The sequence below is a fragment of the Mus musculus genome, chromosome 10 (genome assembly GCF_000001635.26).
Source record: "Mus musculus strain C57BL/6J chromosome 10, GRCm38.p6 C57BL/6J".
Taxonomy (NCBI): domain Eukaryota; kingdom Metazoa; phylum Chordata; class Mammalia; order Rodentia; family Muridae; genus Mus; species Mus musculus.
Window position 1 is genome coordinate 11,336,812 of NC_000076.6, and position 16,269 is coordinate 11,353,080.

At 43.5% G+C, this 16,269-nt stretch overlaps 1 protein-coding gene across 2 annotated transcripts in view; it reads left to right on the forward strand.

Annotated features, from left to right (window-relative positions):
• Positions 1–5,879: 5,879 nt before the first annotated feature.
• Epm2a (epilepsy, progressive myoclonic epilepsy, type 2 gene alpha) overlaps positions 5,880–16,269 on the forward strand; it is a 116,974-nt gene continuing 106,584 nt past the window's right edge. Inside the window, exon 1 of one of the 2 annotated variants that reach the window (XR_003948588.1) lies at positions 5,880–6,957. Coding sequence is in view for 1 of the 2 variants with exons in the window: in NM_010146.2 (NP_034276.2) it covers positions 6,660–6,957 (298 nt within the window). In the remaining variant the exon portion in view is untranslated. The remainder of the gene's footprint in view (positions 6,958–16,269) is intronic. The other variant, NM_010146.2, reaches the window with a different exon arrangement.

Here is a 16,269-nt window from a genome sequence, read left to right on the forward strand (position 1 = left end):
GACTGTTTAGATCATTAGTCTGATCCTGATTTAACTTTGGTACCTGGTATCTGTCTAGAAAATTGTCCATTTAATCCAGGTTTTCTAGTTTTGTTGAGTATAGCCTTTTGTAGTAGGAGCTGATGATGTTTTGGATTTCCTCAGGTTCTGTTGTTATGTCTCCCTTTTCATTTCTGATTTTGTTAATTAGGATACTGTCCCTGTGCCTTCTAGTTAGTCTGGCTAAGGGTTTATCGATCTTGTTATTTTTCTCAAAAAACCCAGGTCCTACTTTGGTTGATTCTTTGTGTAGTTCTTTTTATTTCTACTTGGTTGATTTCAGCCCTGAGTTTGATTATTTCCTGCCATCTACTACTCTTGGATGAATTTGCTTCCTTTTGTTGTAGAGCTTCTAGGTGTGCTGTCAAGCTGCTAGTGTACACTCTCTTTAGTTTCTTTTTGGAAGCACTCAGAGCTATGAGTTTTCCTCTTAGGACTGCCTTCATTGTGTGCCATATGTTTGGGTATGTTGTGACTTAATTTTCATTAAACTCTAAAAAGTCTTTCATTTCTTTCTTTCTTTGTAACTTGACCAAGTTATCATTGAGAAGAGTGTTGTTCAGCTTCCATGTGAATGTTGGCTTTCTATTATTTATGTTGTTATTGAAGATCAGCCTTAGTCCGTGGTGATCTGATAGGATGCATGGGATAATCTCAATATTTTTGTATCTGTTGAGACCTGTTTTATGACCAGTTCTATGGTCAATTTTGGAGAGGGTACCATGAGATGTTTGTTTTAGGATAAAATGTTCTGTAGATATCTGTCAGATCCATTTGTTTCATAACTTCTGTTAGTTTCACTGTGTCCCTGTTTAGTTTCTGTTTCCATGATCTGTCCATTGGTGAAAGTGGTGTGTTGAAGTCTCCCACTATTATTGTGTGAGGTACAATGTGTGCTTTGAGATTTACTAAAGTTTCTTTAAAGAATGTGGCTGCCCTTGTATTTGGAGCATAGATATTCAGAATTGATAGTTTCTCTTGGAGGATTTTACCTTTGATGAGAATGAAGTGCCCCTCCTTGTCTTTTTTGATGACTTTGGGTTGGAAGTCAATCTTATCAGATATTAGGATGGCTACTCCGGCTTGTTTCTTCATACCATTTGCTTGGAAAATTGTTTTCCAGCCTTCCATTCTGAGGTAGTGTCTATCTTTTTCTCTGATATGAGTTTCCTGTAAGCAGCAAAATGTTGGGTCTTGTTTGTGTAGCCAGTTTGTTAGTCTATGTCTTTTTATTGGGGAGTTGAGACCATTGATATTAAGGGATATTAAGGAAAAGTAATTGTTGGTTCCTGTTATTTTTGTTGTTAAAGTTGGAATTCTGTTCTTGTAGCTGTCTTCTTTTAGGTTTGTTGAGGGATTACCTTCTTGTTTTTTCTAGGGTGAGGTTCCTGTCCTTGTATTGGTTTTTTTTTTTTTTTTTCTGTTATTATCCTTTGAAGGGCTAGATTCGTGGAAAGATAATGTGTGAATTTGGTTTTGTCGTGGAATACTTTGGTTTCTCCATCTATGGTAATTGAGAGTTTGGCTGGGTATAGTAGCCTGGGCTGGAGTTTGTGTTCTCTTAGTGTCTGTATAACATCTCTCCAGGCTCTTCTGGCTTTCATAGTCTCTGGTGAAAAGTCTGGTGTAATTCTGATAGGAGAAAAATAAAATAAAGGCATAGAATTATAGAAAGTTTGGAAATGTAAGTTAAACACTATTAAGTTAAACCAAAGTTTTAACCAAAGAATGATGTTTTTAACCAAATTATAACCAAATGACATTATGATCTAGCATCTATAAACAGAGATGTCTACAGAAAGTAAATTATGTTTTATCCCTTTTACCAGTCATGTTCATATTTTCCCTAAAATGCTTTTCTAATTCTCTATGAAGATTTCCAAGGGCAGTGTAATTTTTAACAGTTTCGAACTTCCGTTGTGTTAGGATCGTAGTTTGTGTAGTTGTTAAGTTTTGTAGATATAGCACTCCTTGAATAAGGCTGAATAGAAAATTGGGCATTTGGGGGGAGAACACATGTTTTCAGCACCATGGCTCATCTTAGACTCTCAGGGCAACCCTGGAAGTAGGTAGAACCATCTCACTAGGTATATAACAGAATAAGAAAACAAAAACTTATTAACTATGCAGCAAAATGTTGAGTCACTGTTTATGTAGCCAGTCTGCTATTCTATGTCTTTTTATTGGAGAATTGAGTCCATTGATAAGAGATATTGAAGAAAAGTAATTGTTGCTTCCTGTCATATGTGTTGTTAGAGTTGGGATTCTGTTCTTGTGGCTGTCTTCTTTCAGGTTTGTTGAAGGATTACTTTCTTGCTTTTTCTAGGGTGTAGTTTCCATCCTTGTGTTGGTGTTTTCCCTTTATTATCCTTTGAAGGGCTGGATTCATGGAAAGATATTGTGTGAACTTGGTTTTGTCATGGAATACTTTGGTTTCTCTGTCTATGGTAATTGAGAGTTTTGCTGGTTATAGTTGCCTGGGCTGGCATTTGTGTTCTCTTAGTGTCTGTATAACATCTGCCCAGGATCTTCTGGCTTTCATATCTCTGGTGAGAAGTCTGGTGTAAATCTAATAGGTCTTCCTTTATATGTTACTTGACCTTTTTCCCTTATTGCTTTTAATATTCTATCTTTATTTAGTGCATTTGTTTTTCTGATTATTATGTGTCGGGAGGAATTTCTTTTCTGGTCCAGTCTATTTGTGTTGGGTCCGGCCTGCGGCTCTCATGTCCGGGTTCGAATCTGGAAGGCATCTTGGAACTGAAAGAAAAGAGGGAGCCTAGGCGGGTTGAGAAATAATGGAACCAAGACATGCTAGTCTGCTCAAGGTTCAAATGTTTAATGGCAGACATGCTTTATAAAGGAGGGGGGAAAGTCCATTCTCGTCAATTCATCCTTGTAGCCTGGAACCAGCTGCAGGTGATGACATTCAGGAGCTGAGCTCCTCGTCTACCCAAGTACAAACATTTCTCAATCTGAGCACTCTGCCAGAGTCCTGGCCCAAAGATTATCCCTATTTTGAAGTATCTGTAAAGACCTGTTTTCCTGGGTTCGCTCCTGCCACATGTTTTTTAGAATGACTCCAACTCTGAGTTACCAATTTTAAGCTAACTTTCTATTACAAGCAAAGGGCTACCTGCCCCTTTAAGAGCTGCATTTGGAATCAGCTCCCAATAGGGCTTTTCCAGTACACTAGCACTTTTCTAAATTTTCACATAGCTCTAAACACATACACAAAACACATAAAACAGAAACCAACAGATTCAGACATATGCAACCCTTTCTCATCTTCCATGAGCAGGCAAAAGAATTAGAAGGGTAAGCTTCCATTTCATAAACAAAACTTGGTCCCTCTGACCAATCTCCAGAGACTGCCAGAGGTCTCTGGCTCTCCCTACTCCCCAGGGCATCCCCTGGGGAGGTAGTGGTCTTCCTAGCACATCTGCTGACCACAGTCCTCCTGTCCTTACAGCCCAAAGGGACAGCTGCAGATACCAATCACACATTTCTGAAAACCCCATCGTCTATAAACACCAGAGAAACCAAACTCAGGCGGATCTATACTCAGACTACACCATGTTTCAGAGACACGGGACGAAACACAGACAACAAACCAACACAATGAGCACATGTTCGTTTCAGGAAACATAAGACACACACTCAGAACAAAGACACCGGCCGGCATGCACACAAGAGGGCATTCCCTGATTTTCTCTGTCCCTGGGTGAGTTTCAAAATCCACTTTCCTCCAGCCTGATGCAGTTTTCAACTGCTGCCATCCACCTGATTATTAAGTCCCTTTTATTAAACCCTTTTATTTCTCTCGCCTAAAAAAGCAGCTTCTGGAAGCCAACTGCCTGCCTGCTGAGTTCCTAGTTCCCGATAACTCACTGCTGAACCTAAGTGAATCCAGCGCTGGTTTAGCGCTGTTCCAGCTTAACCCGTACCAACCTTCTCCAGTACGAATTTTCTTTAATTCTTTTCTTCTTCCATGGAGCTCCAAACCATCAGTGCTTCTTCCAAATGTCCTCTGCCTATCACAGGTCCCGCGTTGGTTCACCAAATTGTTGGGTCCGGCCTGCGGCTCTCATGTTCGGGTTCGAGTCTGGAAGGCATCTTGGAACTGAAAGAAAAGAGGGAGCCTAGGCGGGTTGAGAAATAATGGAACCAAGACATGCTAGTCTGCTCAAGGTTCAAATGTTTAATGGCGGACACGCTTTATAAAGGAGGGGAGAAAGTCCATTTCTGCCAATTCATCCTTGGAGCCTGGAACCAGCTGCAGGTGATGATGTGCAGGATAGGGCAGGATAGGGGGGCCTCTCAGCAAGTAGCAGTATCTTGAAGAGGAACAGTGACAGTGGCTCAACAATAGAGTGATCTAGGGAAGAAGGCTCCACCCTAGATAATCTCCTTAGTGGCAGCAAGGTCAAGTTCTGGCTCAGCCTGCTTCAGGCTTGAGGGAGGCTACATATTTGGAGTTCTGTAGGCTTCTTGTTCATGGACATCTATTTCTTTAGGTCAGGGAAGTTTTCTTCTATAATTTTGTTGAAGATATTTACTGGCCCTTTTAAGTTGAAAATCTTCATTCTCATCTATACCTCTTATCCTTAGGTTTGGTCTTCTCTTTGTGTCCTGGATTTCGTGGATGTTTTGAGTTAGGATCTTTTTGCATTTTCTTTGATTGTTGTGTCTATGTTTTCTATGGAATCTTCTGCACCTGTGAGTCTCTCTTCCATCTCTTGTATTCTGTTGCTGATGGTTCTTGATTTCTTTTCTAGAATTTCTATCTCTAGAGTTGTCTCCCTTTGGGTTTTCTTCATTGTTTCTACTTCTATTTTTAGATCTTGAATAGTTTTGTTCAGTTCCATCACTGTTTGGTTGTGTTTTCCTGTAATTCTTTAAGGGATTTTTGTGTTTCCTGTTTAAGGACCTGTTTAGCAGTGTTTTCCTGTATTTTTTTCAGGGATTTTTGTGCTTCCTCTTTAAGGACTTCTACCTGTTTAGCAGTGTACTCTTGTATTTCTTTAAGTGAGTTATTAAGGCCCTTCTTAAAATCCTCTACCAGCATCATGAGATATGATTTTAAATCTGAATCTTGTTTTCGCATGTGTTGGGGTATCCAGGACTTGCTGTGGTGGGAGTACTGGGTTCTGATGATGCCAAGTGTTCTTGTTTCTGTTAGTAAGATTCTTATGTTTGTCTTTCGCCATCTGATAATCTCTGGTGTTAGATGTTCTAGCTGTGTCTTGCTGGAGTTTTTTCCTCCTGTGATTCTGTTAGCCTCTGTCAGCACTCCTGGGAGTCCAACTCTTCTCCTGAGGTTAGAGCACTCTGCAAGCAAGCTTTTCTCTTGCAGGGAAGATGCACAGAGGTCTGGAGTTCAGCTCTGCCTCCTGGCTAAGGATGAGGCATGAAGGGGCCCTGTCTAAGAAGCTCTGTTGCTTTTGAGGCCCTCCTGTTTTCCTGCTCAGACTGGTCTCTGAGATACCAGGGATACAAGTTGGCTTTCTCACCTTCGAGTCATGGGGTCAGGGCCCTCTCTGGTTGCTGACTCTCCTCAGTGATCCTAAGATCCTGGGTGTGCTAGGGCACCTGCATCATGGAGAGTTCTCTGGGGACCTTGGGAAGGTCTGCGGAGTTCGTGCCCAAGGTGGCCTGGGGCTCGCACTGACCAGAACGAACCCCAGCCACTCCAGACATTTCTTTATTCATATTAATAACAAGTTGAAGCAGCCTCCTCTGCTCCCAGAGGCCAAATAATGACACAGTTGTTTCTTGACCTAAAGTGCTAATATTTGCAAGAAGCAACTTTTATTTATTTTTCTGTTTTTTTTCCCCAAGAAGAAAATTTAAATAGGTTTTTATCACACACACACACACACACACGCACACACACACACATACACACACACAGTAGCTGGGCACTGGTGATGCAGGTTTGTAATCCAAGGAGCAGAGGCAGGAGAATCTCAAGAGTTTGTGGCCAGTCTGATTTCCACAGTGAGACCTTGTTTCTAAACTTTGTCATCTCACAAACAAGGTTTTCTCTTTTTTTTGATCTTGAGATCAACTTATACACGCTAAAAAGAGGAGGCTGAAATTTTGTTTTTCTCTTTAGTCCCTTTAGGCAAGGGAAAGTATTTTGTGTGTTTGATGAACGCTGGGTTTTTGTGTATTGAGTGGAGGGTCTCTAAAGAACATTATTCATATGTATTATTCCCACGTTATAATCAGAGGCCCATAAGGACTAAATGTTGGGGTGCTTGAATGAGGGTTACAGGTAAATCTTGGATCGGCAACTTCACTGAGGCTGGAGGTTCAGGCTAGACAACTCTTTCTTCCTTTGTTGACTTAGTAAAAGTGATTTCAGATCTCTGGGAAGACGACAGGACAATGTCGGGGTGTCGTTTTCCTCCCTCCTAGGTCCAGTGTGGGTCTCAGCCTCTCGCGAGCCCCGAATGCCCGCTTCCTGCGGCTGCAGCTCCACGGCGCCTGGGAACCCTGATCCCACGGCCGCGTGACCGGGCCACAAACGCGCGGCGCTGCACGTCTCGCGCCGCCCCGGAGCTCGCGCCGCCGCCGCTGCCGCTCGCCAGGCTCCCAGGACTCGGGCCACCGCCATGCTCTTCCGCTTCGGCGTGGTGGTGCCGCCCGCGGTGGCCGGCGCTCGGCAGGAGCTGCTGCTCGCCGGCTCGCGGCCCGAGTTAGGGCGCTGGGAGCCGCACGGCGCCGTGCGTCTCAGGCCCGCGGGTACCGCGGCGGGCGCCGCTGCGCTGGCGCTGCAGGAGCCCGGCCTGTGGCTCGCCGAGGTGGAGCTGGAGGCGTACGAGGAGGCCGGCGGGGCGGAGCCGGGCCGCGTTGACACGTTCTGGTACAAGTTCCTGCAGCGCGAGCCTGGAGGCGAGCTGCACTGGGAAGGTACTGCGCTCCCCGGCCCGAGGCCCGCACCCCGCAGCTCCCCGTGCACCCCGGCCGCGGCCTCGGGGGCGCGCAGCCCGCAGCTCGCGCGCCCCCGCAGCTCCCCGTGCACTTAACTGTTGGCCACCGCTCGCCCACCATCTTGACCCTACCCGGTTGCACAGCGATGCCCTGGTCCGGATCAAGACCCAGTTCCGAGGGTCTCCTGCCTTAGGCCTCTCTCTAATCCACTCCGAAGTGGCCCACCCCACACTACAAGGGGCCGCTTGCTGGAGGGAATTTTCCCTTAGATTTTTGAGACCGAATCGTGGGAAATAGCAAGCTCCTCCCCCAAAGTCAGGTCACCGCGATAGAAGACAATTGAGACATGACTTGATTTCTTAAAATATGTAAAGAGTAATATCGGTTGTAAAGAAATAATAAAAGTAAATAGCCACTTGTGATAGCACAAATCTGTAATCTCAGTACTTGGGAGGTTGAGGCAGGAGGATTGCTGGGAGTTCCCAGCCAGCCAAGGCTACAAAGTGAGAACTTGTTCCACAAAAATATTATAATAAGAATATATGATTGAAAGCAGCATTTCCACCATACAAAACCTAAACATATTGCCTGCATGCGCGCGTGTGTGTGTAACTGTTTGAACAAATATTGTACAATATATAATTTTGAGTATTTATTTTTTCTTTAACAATATTAATATAGCTCAGACTTATTTGCATACAGGTGTGTTTTACTTTTTAAGTGAAAAAAAAAAATACTGTGCAGCTGTTACTGTGCATTAAGGTTCCTTTTGGTTTTCGAGATTCTTGGATTGGAATCCAAGTGCGGTTTTCTTTCTAGCATTTGGAAATGTTTCTGTACAATGGATTTGGACAAGCCAAAATGTCGCCACTTTACGTTTCAGTAAGGAATGTGTTGAAAAATCCGTAGCAGCGTGTCCACCGACCACGCTGGGTGGATCGAGACAGCCTTTTCTGTGAAGGCAATGGGCGTGGTGGCAAACTGAACGTGTGTGGCTCAGTGGTTCTCAGAGTCCCGTGGAGGGAATGAATGCTTCTTGAGAAATTCGTATGGGCAGACAACCAGGCCATTAGCCAGTTCTTGTGGAAAACAAGAATGCAGAATAACAAAAAAACGAGACCCAAGAAAAGCACGTGGTTTACTGGGATCTGTTTATTCCCTTTGCTGGTCTTTTTGGCCACTCTTGGGTTTGATGGTCAGCTAGCACTTCATTATGTCAGATGTGAGAGCTGCCTGCCTTTGGCTGTCCTCCCTTTGCAGTGCATTTCTACTAATGTCACTGTGTCCTTTTTCCACAGTAAAATTACATCTGATAATTTTAATAACGGTGCGTGGTGTACTAGAGCACCCATTTCCAGGTCTCCTCCTTTATCAGCGTTTCTAATACCCCCAAAGTGCTGATGGTTGGGTTGCTATTTCTTAATGCATTCACTTTAACTTGTCTGTTTTCAATTTTTCTGCAGGTTACCACATACATTATATGTAGCTTGCAAAAAAGAGTATCTATTGACACCTACTGGAAATGCATAAAATTAGCAACTGTACATGCTATAAAATATAAAGAATTTAGTCCATTATCCCTGCTGGCTTTAATACCCTTATTTTAAATTATAGATGTGATATTGACTTTTATTTTATAGAGTTCATTTTATCCTATTAGAGACATTTCTTTTTAAAAAAGATTTCTAAAATAATACACACACCCCACTTATTCTCTGTACTCTGACTTGTTTTTTGAGTTAAGTTTCATGTGTTCATGTTCTGTTTTCTCAGTTATCAGGACCTTCTTGTAGATGGGTAGGTTGGTTCTGAGGATTGGAAATTAACAAGGAGATGCTGTCTTTAAGAGCATGGATAACTGTGTGGGAGGGGCTAAACTGTCTAACCCAGGAATATGGTTTGTTAGACCAGGGCAGATTAATGTGAGGCAATGCATGTACAGGTAGCCTGTAGCTGGTAGCATCCCTCCTTCCTCAGCTTCCAGAGTGCTGTGAAAGTTGTGAACCACTGTGCTTAGTACTTTTGCTATTGTCATTGCAAACCAAGACCTTGTACTCGCAGTCAAAAAAAAAAAAAAAAGGAGGCCTGGTATGGTGATGTATGTCTTAAAGCCCAGCACTCAAGAGTTCAAAAGCCAGCCTGGTGTACAAAGTGAGTTCCAGGATATCCAGAGCTACATAGAGACCCCATCTCAAAAACACCAAATTACTAAGTAAATAAAAGGGGGAAAATGAATTTCCAGAAGCAGACTCTGTCTCTGGATGAGTAAAGTCTCATTTCTTCACTATACTATAATACTAGCATTTTTACACAGGAGTACGCACCCAGTCCCCAGCAACCCTGAGCCAAAGAGGTTGGTTTCCTCATTAGCACAGACTAGAAAACCAGAACATAGTGGAGGTTCTTAGACTCTGCTGAGGAAGGTGGACAGAAGAAAAGGGAGAATTAAAAAGTGGACGCTTAAGGAAACTGAGGTAGAGCTGGAGAGATGGCTCAGCGGTTAAGAACACTGGCTGCTTGTTCTTCCAGAGGTCCTGAGTTCAATTCCCAGCAACCACATGTCTAGAGTAGACATACTGAGGATCCAGTATATGCTGGAGTTGGTCCATGGAGGTCGAGATTTATAAGCCAACTTATGTGAGTTTTTTTTTTCCCCTCTCTTCCTCTTGGGCAGACTGATTTACATAGGACCACCATATATTTTATTGAATAAGAGACAAGTGCCGTCCCTTTTGGCAGCCAGCAAGTTGAGAGCCCATCAGTTGTATAGGAACACTGAAGCTAGGAAGGTGAGTTGGTCTTGAAGGAGTGGTAGGGCCAAGGTTGACTGTTGGATGGTTTCTGCCAACTGGGTAGAGATCTACTGACATAAATATAAACTGTGACACCCCCCAGTGCCCCCCCCCAGCTCTGCATCCAGATCTCTATCAGCTACTGAGGTTGCCAAACCTATCCTACTCATGACTGAGAAAGTCACAGTCCACTGGTTTCTGTGTGTGATTTGGAGCAGAATGTAAACTTCCTCATTGATGTGTAGGGTGATTTGAAGAAGCATGGAGGCGCATATGGCATTCCTCCGTGATGTAGAGGGTGAGTTAGGGATTAGTTATTACTGTGGAATACAAAGGTGGCTCTTCTTCACTCAAGACTCTAAAACTATCTTATTTGAAATATAAAGTACAAAAACATAAGCTTCCACAAAATGTACAACATTGTAACTCTGCCAGACTTCCAGACAAAATTAGGAGTATTCAATCCATCATCCTTCCCAGACCAGTCAGAAGTTCTTAGATATGAATAACTTCCCGACACTGTGTCATCAGGAAAAACATCCAGTTGTATACCTTAGGACTGAAACTGAGTTTTTAAAAAAAGACCTAGGAAAGGAGTAGGGGAGTCTGCTGTTGCGAGCACAGCGCAGCAGTGTATGTTAGGGAGTGAGGAGGTGGAGAATCCGTCAGTTCTGTTCCTGGCAAGGGTTTACTTCAGAGGAATCATTATTTAGGCCGAGGCTAATATATATTCAAGAATGTAAACTTCTTTTCCTTTGGATTATCTGAAGACAAACTCTTAAAGTAGATGACTAAAACTACAGCCAAATCTGTCCCAGTGCTACATAAAAGGCAATGGAATCTAGACAAACCTGCCAGTTGTAAATTAAGGTTTATTTGAAAGGAAGGGGATAGATGGATGAAGGAAATTTTATTCTATACTCGCATATTCACAAAGTAGAACATTTTATATTTAAACTCCTTTTTTATTTATAGTATCTTTGCTCAACTACATCTACCTTACTAGAATTACATTTTACCCATTCATTTTAAACATTGAGAAAGAAAATGTACTTTTTAATTTAAACAAAAGTCAAACCCAATCCACTCTTAGTCCAGGCTTTCAGGTGTGTAGGGACTACAGTCAGGTCTAGAGAGCAATAGATGAGTCTTACCACACAATGCTAATATTTCATCTTTGGTCTAGCCATCTAGAAGGTCACCATCCAATATTAAACAATTAATCTACTGAACAGCAGCAATAACGACATTTGTCTCTTTAAAAGGAAAATCAACTTAAAGTTTGTACAGATGAAACACTAAAAATATTTTATCTATCAAAACATCCCTGTGGGTCTCACCTCTGCAAGACTGACATAATTTAATTACTTAATATAAAATAGAAAAATAGGCTCAGTTTGTATCTAAAAGAATGCTGAACTGGAGGGTATTGTCCTCAGAGACTAGGAGAAGAAGGAAAATTCTGGAGGAATGGATGAAGGCAGTGGAAAGGCTTAGTTTAGCCAATATCCTTGCCCAATAAAGGGGCTGGGCAGCTAGGTATGAAGAAGAAGACACGGACTATCAGATGGCTGCAGAGGGAACAGTGGAGGGGACCTATGACTAGAGGGGTCATCAGCACCCCTGAGGTCTGAGAAGTGTGTTTGTCAGAGTAAGCAGGAAGTATGGCTCAAGTGGCACCCATATTAATTAATAATGACAGAGACTTTTTCTCTGTACAGTTTCTCTATCTGTGCTTCTGTGGTAACCTTGATGGCCTTGTTAGAGGCTGAGGTCCTAGGGCAGTGCTGGTCTTCAGTTTCTAGGCCAAGAAGATCTAAGAGGTTTTCCTGGGGAGGAGGAACTTGGGGTACTGACCTTCCTTGAAAAGAAGTGACTGTTCACTGTCTCACCCATCCACAGTTCAGACAAGGTCCCGGTGGCAGGCAAAGGATGAAGACAGTCCTTTCCCCAGTGGCCAGTGTTGTTGCTACACTTGAAGCAAGTTCCAAGTGGGGTCTGTGGGTGACCCATATTCTTCAGAGGTAGTCTCAGGGCTGCTGCTGAAAGCTGGTATTTTTCACAGGGGGGCTTATGGTGTTTTCCTGTCCCTCCTGCCCATTAAAGACATTAAATGCCATTGTCAACACATTTCTCTGAGGGACTTGAGGGCCATCATTTAGCCTTTTAAATCCCCCCCCCAACTAATTATTTTCCTAAGCAAGAATTGGATCCAAGTTGCACATATGCATGTTTTAGCACGTTAAGATTACTTGTACATAGATGTTTTTTAAACTATAAAGTTTTTTTTTTTTTTTTTTTGTTACAAGTTTTAAAATAACTTTTGGTATGTGTGTGGGATTTTTACCTCAGTGTTTTTCCAGATCCTAAGACAGGGTAAGTTTGTTTAGGCAAAAGCTTTAAAGGTATATGTGGCCGTGATTTTAGTAAATAAAATCAAGAAAAAGGAAGAACATTAAGAAAGCCAGGCGTCTGTAATCATACTTAAATTTTTATTTATTCTAAAAATGTAAATACCATGAGGTAAACAACAGTAGCCCTTATTGGAAATAGTTTCCTTTTTAGCTGTTCTCAGACATAATATATCTTTTTCCTGGGATGTTCTATTGCCCTCCTTCTCCCTGTTACAGAATCAGGAGACAAGCCTGACCAAGGACAGAGGCATTAGAGGAAATTTTTAGGTAAACATGCTTGGGTCTGAAGTGGGTAGGCCAAATTCTGTCTCCAGAGCTAGCTTTTTAGTAGAATAAAACAGCATGCGACTTTTTTTTTTTTTAATAACCAGAAAAGACATTTGAAACTCTGTTTGACAGGCTCCAATGATCCACATACCCATAACCACTTTTCAGGTATCTGTAGATGGAGTTAGACAAAAGGGAAAGCTTAACAAACATCCTTCTCTCTTATGAAGACACACAAGGGAGGTGCCAGGGGATTGTCCTGGGGAGGCACCTACAGAGAAGCCTAGTCCTCTATCAAAGTCTACAGGAGCTGGACTGAGGGCTCTATGTTCTGATTGGGTAGGGAAGGAGACTTAGCCTTTGCCTGGAAAATCTGATGGGCGTGGTAGGAGAGGCAGAGGAGGAAGGGATGGGAGCAGAGAGAGTGGAGTGCTTGGATATAAGGCATTTCTGGATCACTTACTCATGTGATGGGAAGAATTCTTAAGATCTCTGAGAATTTGCACGTTGAATGTGTGGTATCTCCAAATCCATATGGGGAAGAGACTTAAGGAAACAGGCAAGAGGAGTTGAAGTTTTGGATGAGTTTTGAGTGAGAAGAGTTAGATAACCATGTCTTGTGCTCTTGGAGAGAGCGAAGCAGTAAAGAAATCCCAGGGTTAGAGTAAAGACAAGGTAGAGAGGACCCAGGGGAGGGTTTTCTCTACACATATAAGGGTCAGGAACAGAACATGACCAGGTGGGCCCTGGGAGGGAGATCAGCATGAGAGAGAAAGCATAAGAGAAGAGAGGGGACAGAGGAGAGAGTAGAGAAGGGGGAAAGGAGATGGGATGAGTCGGCAGAGGTTAAGTGCCATTGGACAGACTCTTGAACCAGAGGGCATCCCAAGTGGATCCTGGTTTATCAAGAGAATGTCCATATCATGAGGGATTGGTTTCCTGACCAGGTGATGGATGCCCAAGAGGTTGTAGGGCAACTTCCTGGCATACCAGTGTGACTTTACAGAGAGAGGAAAAGTTGAGCAGGCAGCTCCAAGAGAGGAACAATGAGAAGGACAGACAGGAAGTCTGGAGTTGAATATAGGGTACATGACAGCAGTCTGCAGGGATGAATGGCGTTAGGTACCAAATATAGGCATGGGCGTGACAACCATTAAGTAATATACTTCTGAGGGGAAAAAGCAGTTTATTAGTGGAACAAACAGCTGGGCTATCTCTCTAGAGTAGGGGACAGCAGCCCAACTGTGGAGGGCAAGAAGGTTTTATAGTGTTTGTAAAGATAAGGGCAGGACCTTCCCCTACCAGAAAACTTTTCCTTTTAAGGTAAAACAGAGGACCTAGCCTGGTCACATGAGAGTGTGTGTGTGTGTGTGTGTGTGTGTGTGTGTGTGTGTGTGTGTGTGTGTGTGTGTGTGTGTGTGTGTGTGTGTGTGTGTGTGTGTGTGTGTGTGTGTGTGTGTGTGTGTGTGTGTGTGTGTGTGTGTGTGTGTGTGTGTGTGTGTGTGTGTGTGTGTGTGTGGTGTGTGTGTGTGTGTGTGTGTGTGTGTGTGTGTGTATGTGTGTATGTGTGTGTGTATGTGTGTGTGTGTATGTGTGTGTGTGTGTGTGTGTGTGTGTGTGTGTAGTCATCAGGACAGTTTCATGACTGACAGATGTTCTTTTGCCTGTAAAGGGTCGAGGAATGAGAAAGCTGTTACCCAACAAACAGAGCCTCCAAGTCACAAGATTGCTGAGCAATGTGTTTAGGTTTCTGATTCCTAAGGGAGGCCTGTCTGGGCTAAGCTCAGGTGTCCATTTTAGGGATTTGGCAGCTGGGCCACCATCTTAGCTCCTGATTTGTGACCCAACAGGAGGCTGCTTGTTACTGAGCAGAGTTCCTGTTTATGTGCTGGGCCCCAGATGCCTCAGTGTGCTGGGGTAGATCTCCACACCTCATTCACACTAGGATCTGTCCCAAGAAACCTTTCCCTGCCACATTTGCAGAGCACTCATTTCCTAATGACCATTTGCTGGGGTAGAGGACTGCAGGCGTGGAAGCTTTCCTCCAGAGATTTTTCCAGGCTGGCGCAGGCTTTGTTGTTAGGTCTCCCCATTTTTCCGTTTGCCAAGAAGTCTTCCTTAACATCTTTTTGAAAAGATTTATTTCTATGTATATGTTTGTGCCTGCACGAGATTATATATACTATCAAGAGCGTCAAGGGTGTCGCTCATCACTGCTGGGAAGGCATGAGGGCAGGAACTGGAAGAACCCAATGACGTCAGTCAGGTGTCGGGGTCCATCCTTGACACAGGATCGGAGTTCTCAACTGGAAGCAGGGATATCTGGAAGGCGCATAATAAATATACACAGACTACTTTTTTGGGTACAAACTGACAGGCAAATTTTCAAGGCTTGAAGTTTCCATCTCTTCTCTCTCATTCTCTGCTCTCCTTCTCTCTTGCTCATTTGCTCGCCCACAGTTTGAGGCTGCGCACACTGCATTCTCCTGCGCACTCTGCTCTTCCTCTTCGAACTCCCACATTCCTACACACCTCTTTCACTCTCACACACACTCTTTATACACATCTCACACACACCTCATGCACTCTCCTTTCACTCACACATACACTCTCCATACACACCTCACATTCTCTCTTCACTCTTCACAAGCTCTTCTCATGCTGTCTACATCCACCTCACATATGTCTCACTCGCTCTTCACATACTCACTACTCACTCTCTAGCCTTTCTCTTACCCCAGCCTTTTATTGATACACCAAAAGCAGATAGGAAAAAAGACATTGTATAATCATTGCCAAATCAAATTCAGAGGAATACCCACATCCCACAAAGAGCTAAGAATTAGAATTGTTCTCCAAAGCTTAAGCTTTCCCTATTCCCACGCCTATAGCCAAAATAATAATAATTGCAAACTTATCATTATTTAAACTTTAACATTTGACTTATTATACTTCAGAGCTCAGAGCTCTGAGGCCAGCTATGTGCATTTTCTTGTGAAGCTGTAATGATAATGACATGGGCAAAGCTGCCAGGCAGTGGCCAGAAAGAATCAAGTTAACCCTTAACTCAACAGTTCCGCTAGCTTTCTGCTTCTGCACATTGCACACAATTAATCTCCTAGGAGTCCCAGTGGTTTGACTTAGTTTCACTAATATAAGATTTTACACATTCTATACTTGCTTTTATCTTAAATGTTGTGTAAAACTTATTTCATAACTTCAATAGTTTTTTCCTTTCTTGGGGTTCCAATGTTGGCTCTATTTCATTTTCTAATATTTTCAAACTTTCTTCGTAAGTTAAGCATTAATCTGTAACTACCTTGGTGCAGTTATTACATTGTTTCCAAGATGAGAACACACAGCATGCACCTGGGCCGTTAGGACTGTGCTGTGCTGTGCTGTGTGTGCTGTGCTGTGCTGTGCTGTGCTGTGTGTGCTGTGCTGTGCTGTGTGTGCTGTGCTGTGCTGTGCTGTCTGTGCTGTGCTGTGTGTGCTGTGCTGTGCTGTGTGTGCTGTGCTGTGCTGTGCTGTCTGTGCTGTGCTGTGTGTGCTGTGCTGTGCTGTGTGTGCTGTGCTGTGCTGTGCTGTGCTGTGCTGTGCTGTGCTGTGCTGTGTGTGCTGTGCAGTGCTGTGCTGTGCTGTGCGTGCTGTGCTGTGTTGTGCTGTGCTGTGCAGTGCTGTGCTGTGCAGTGCTGTGCTGTGCTGTGCTGTGTGTGCTGTGCTGTGCTGTGTGTGCTGTGCTGTGCTGTGCTGTGCTGTGCTGTGTGTGCTGTGCTGTGCTGTGCTGTGCTGTGCTGTGTGTGCTGTGCTGTGCTGTG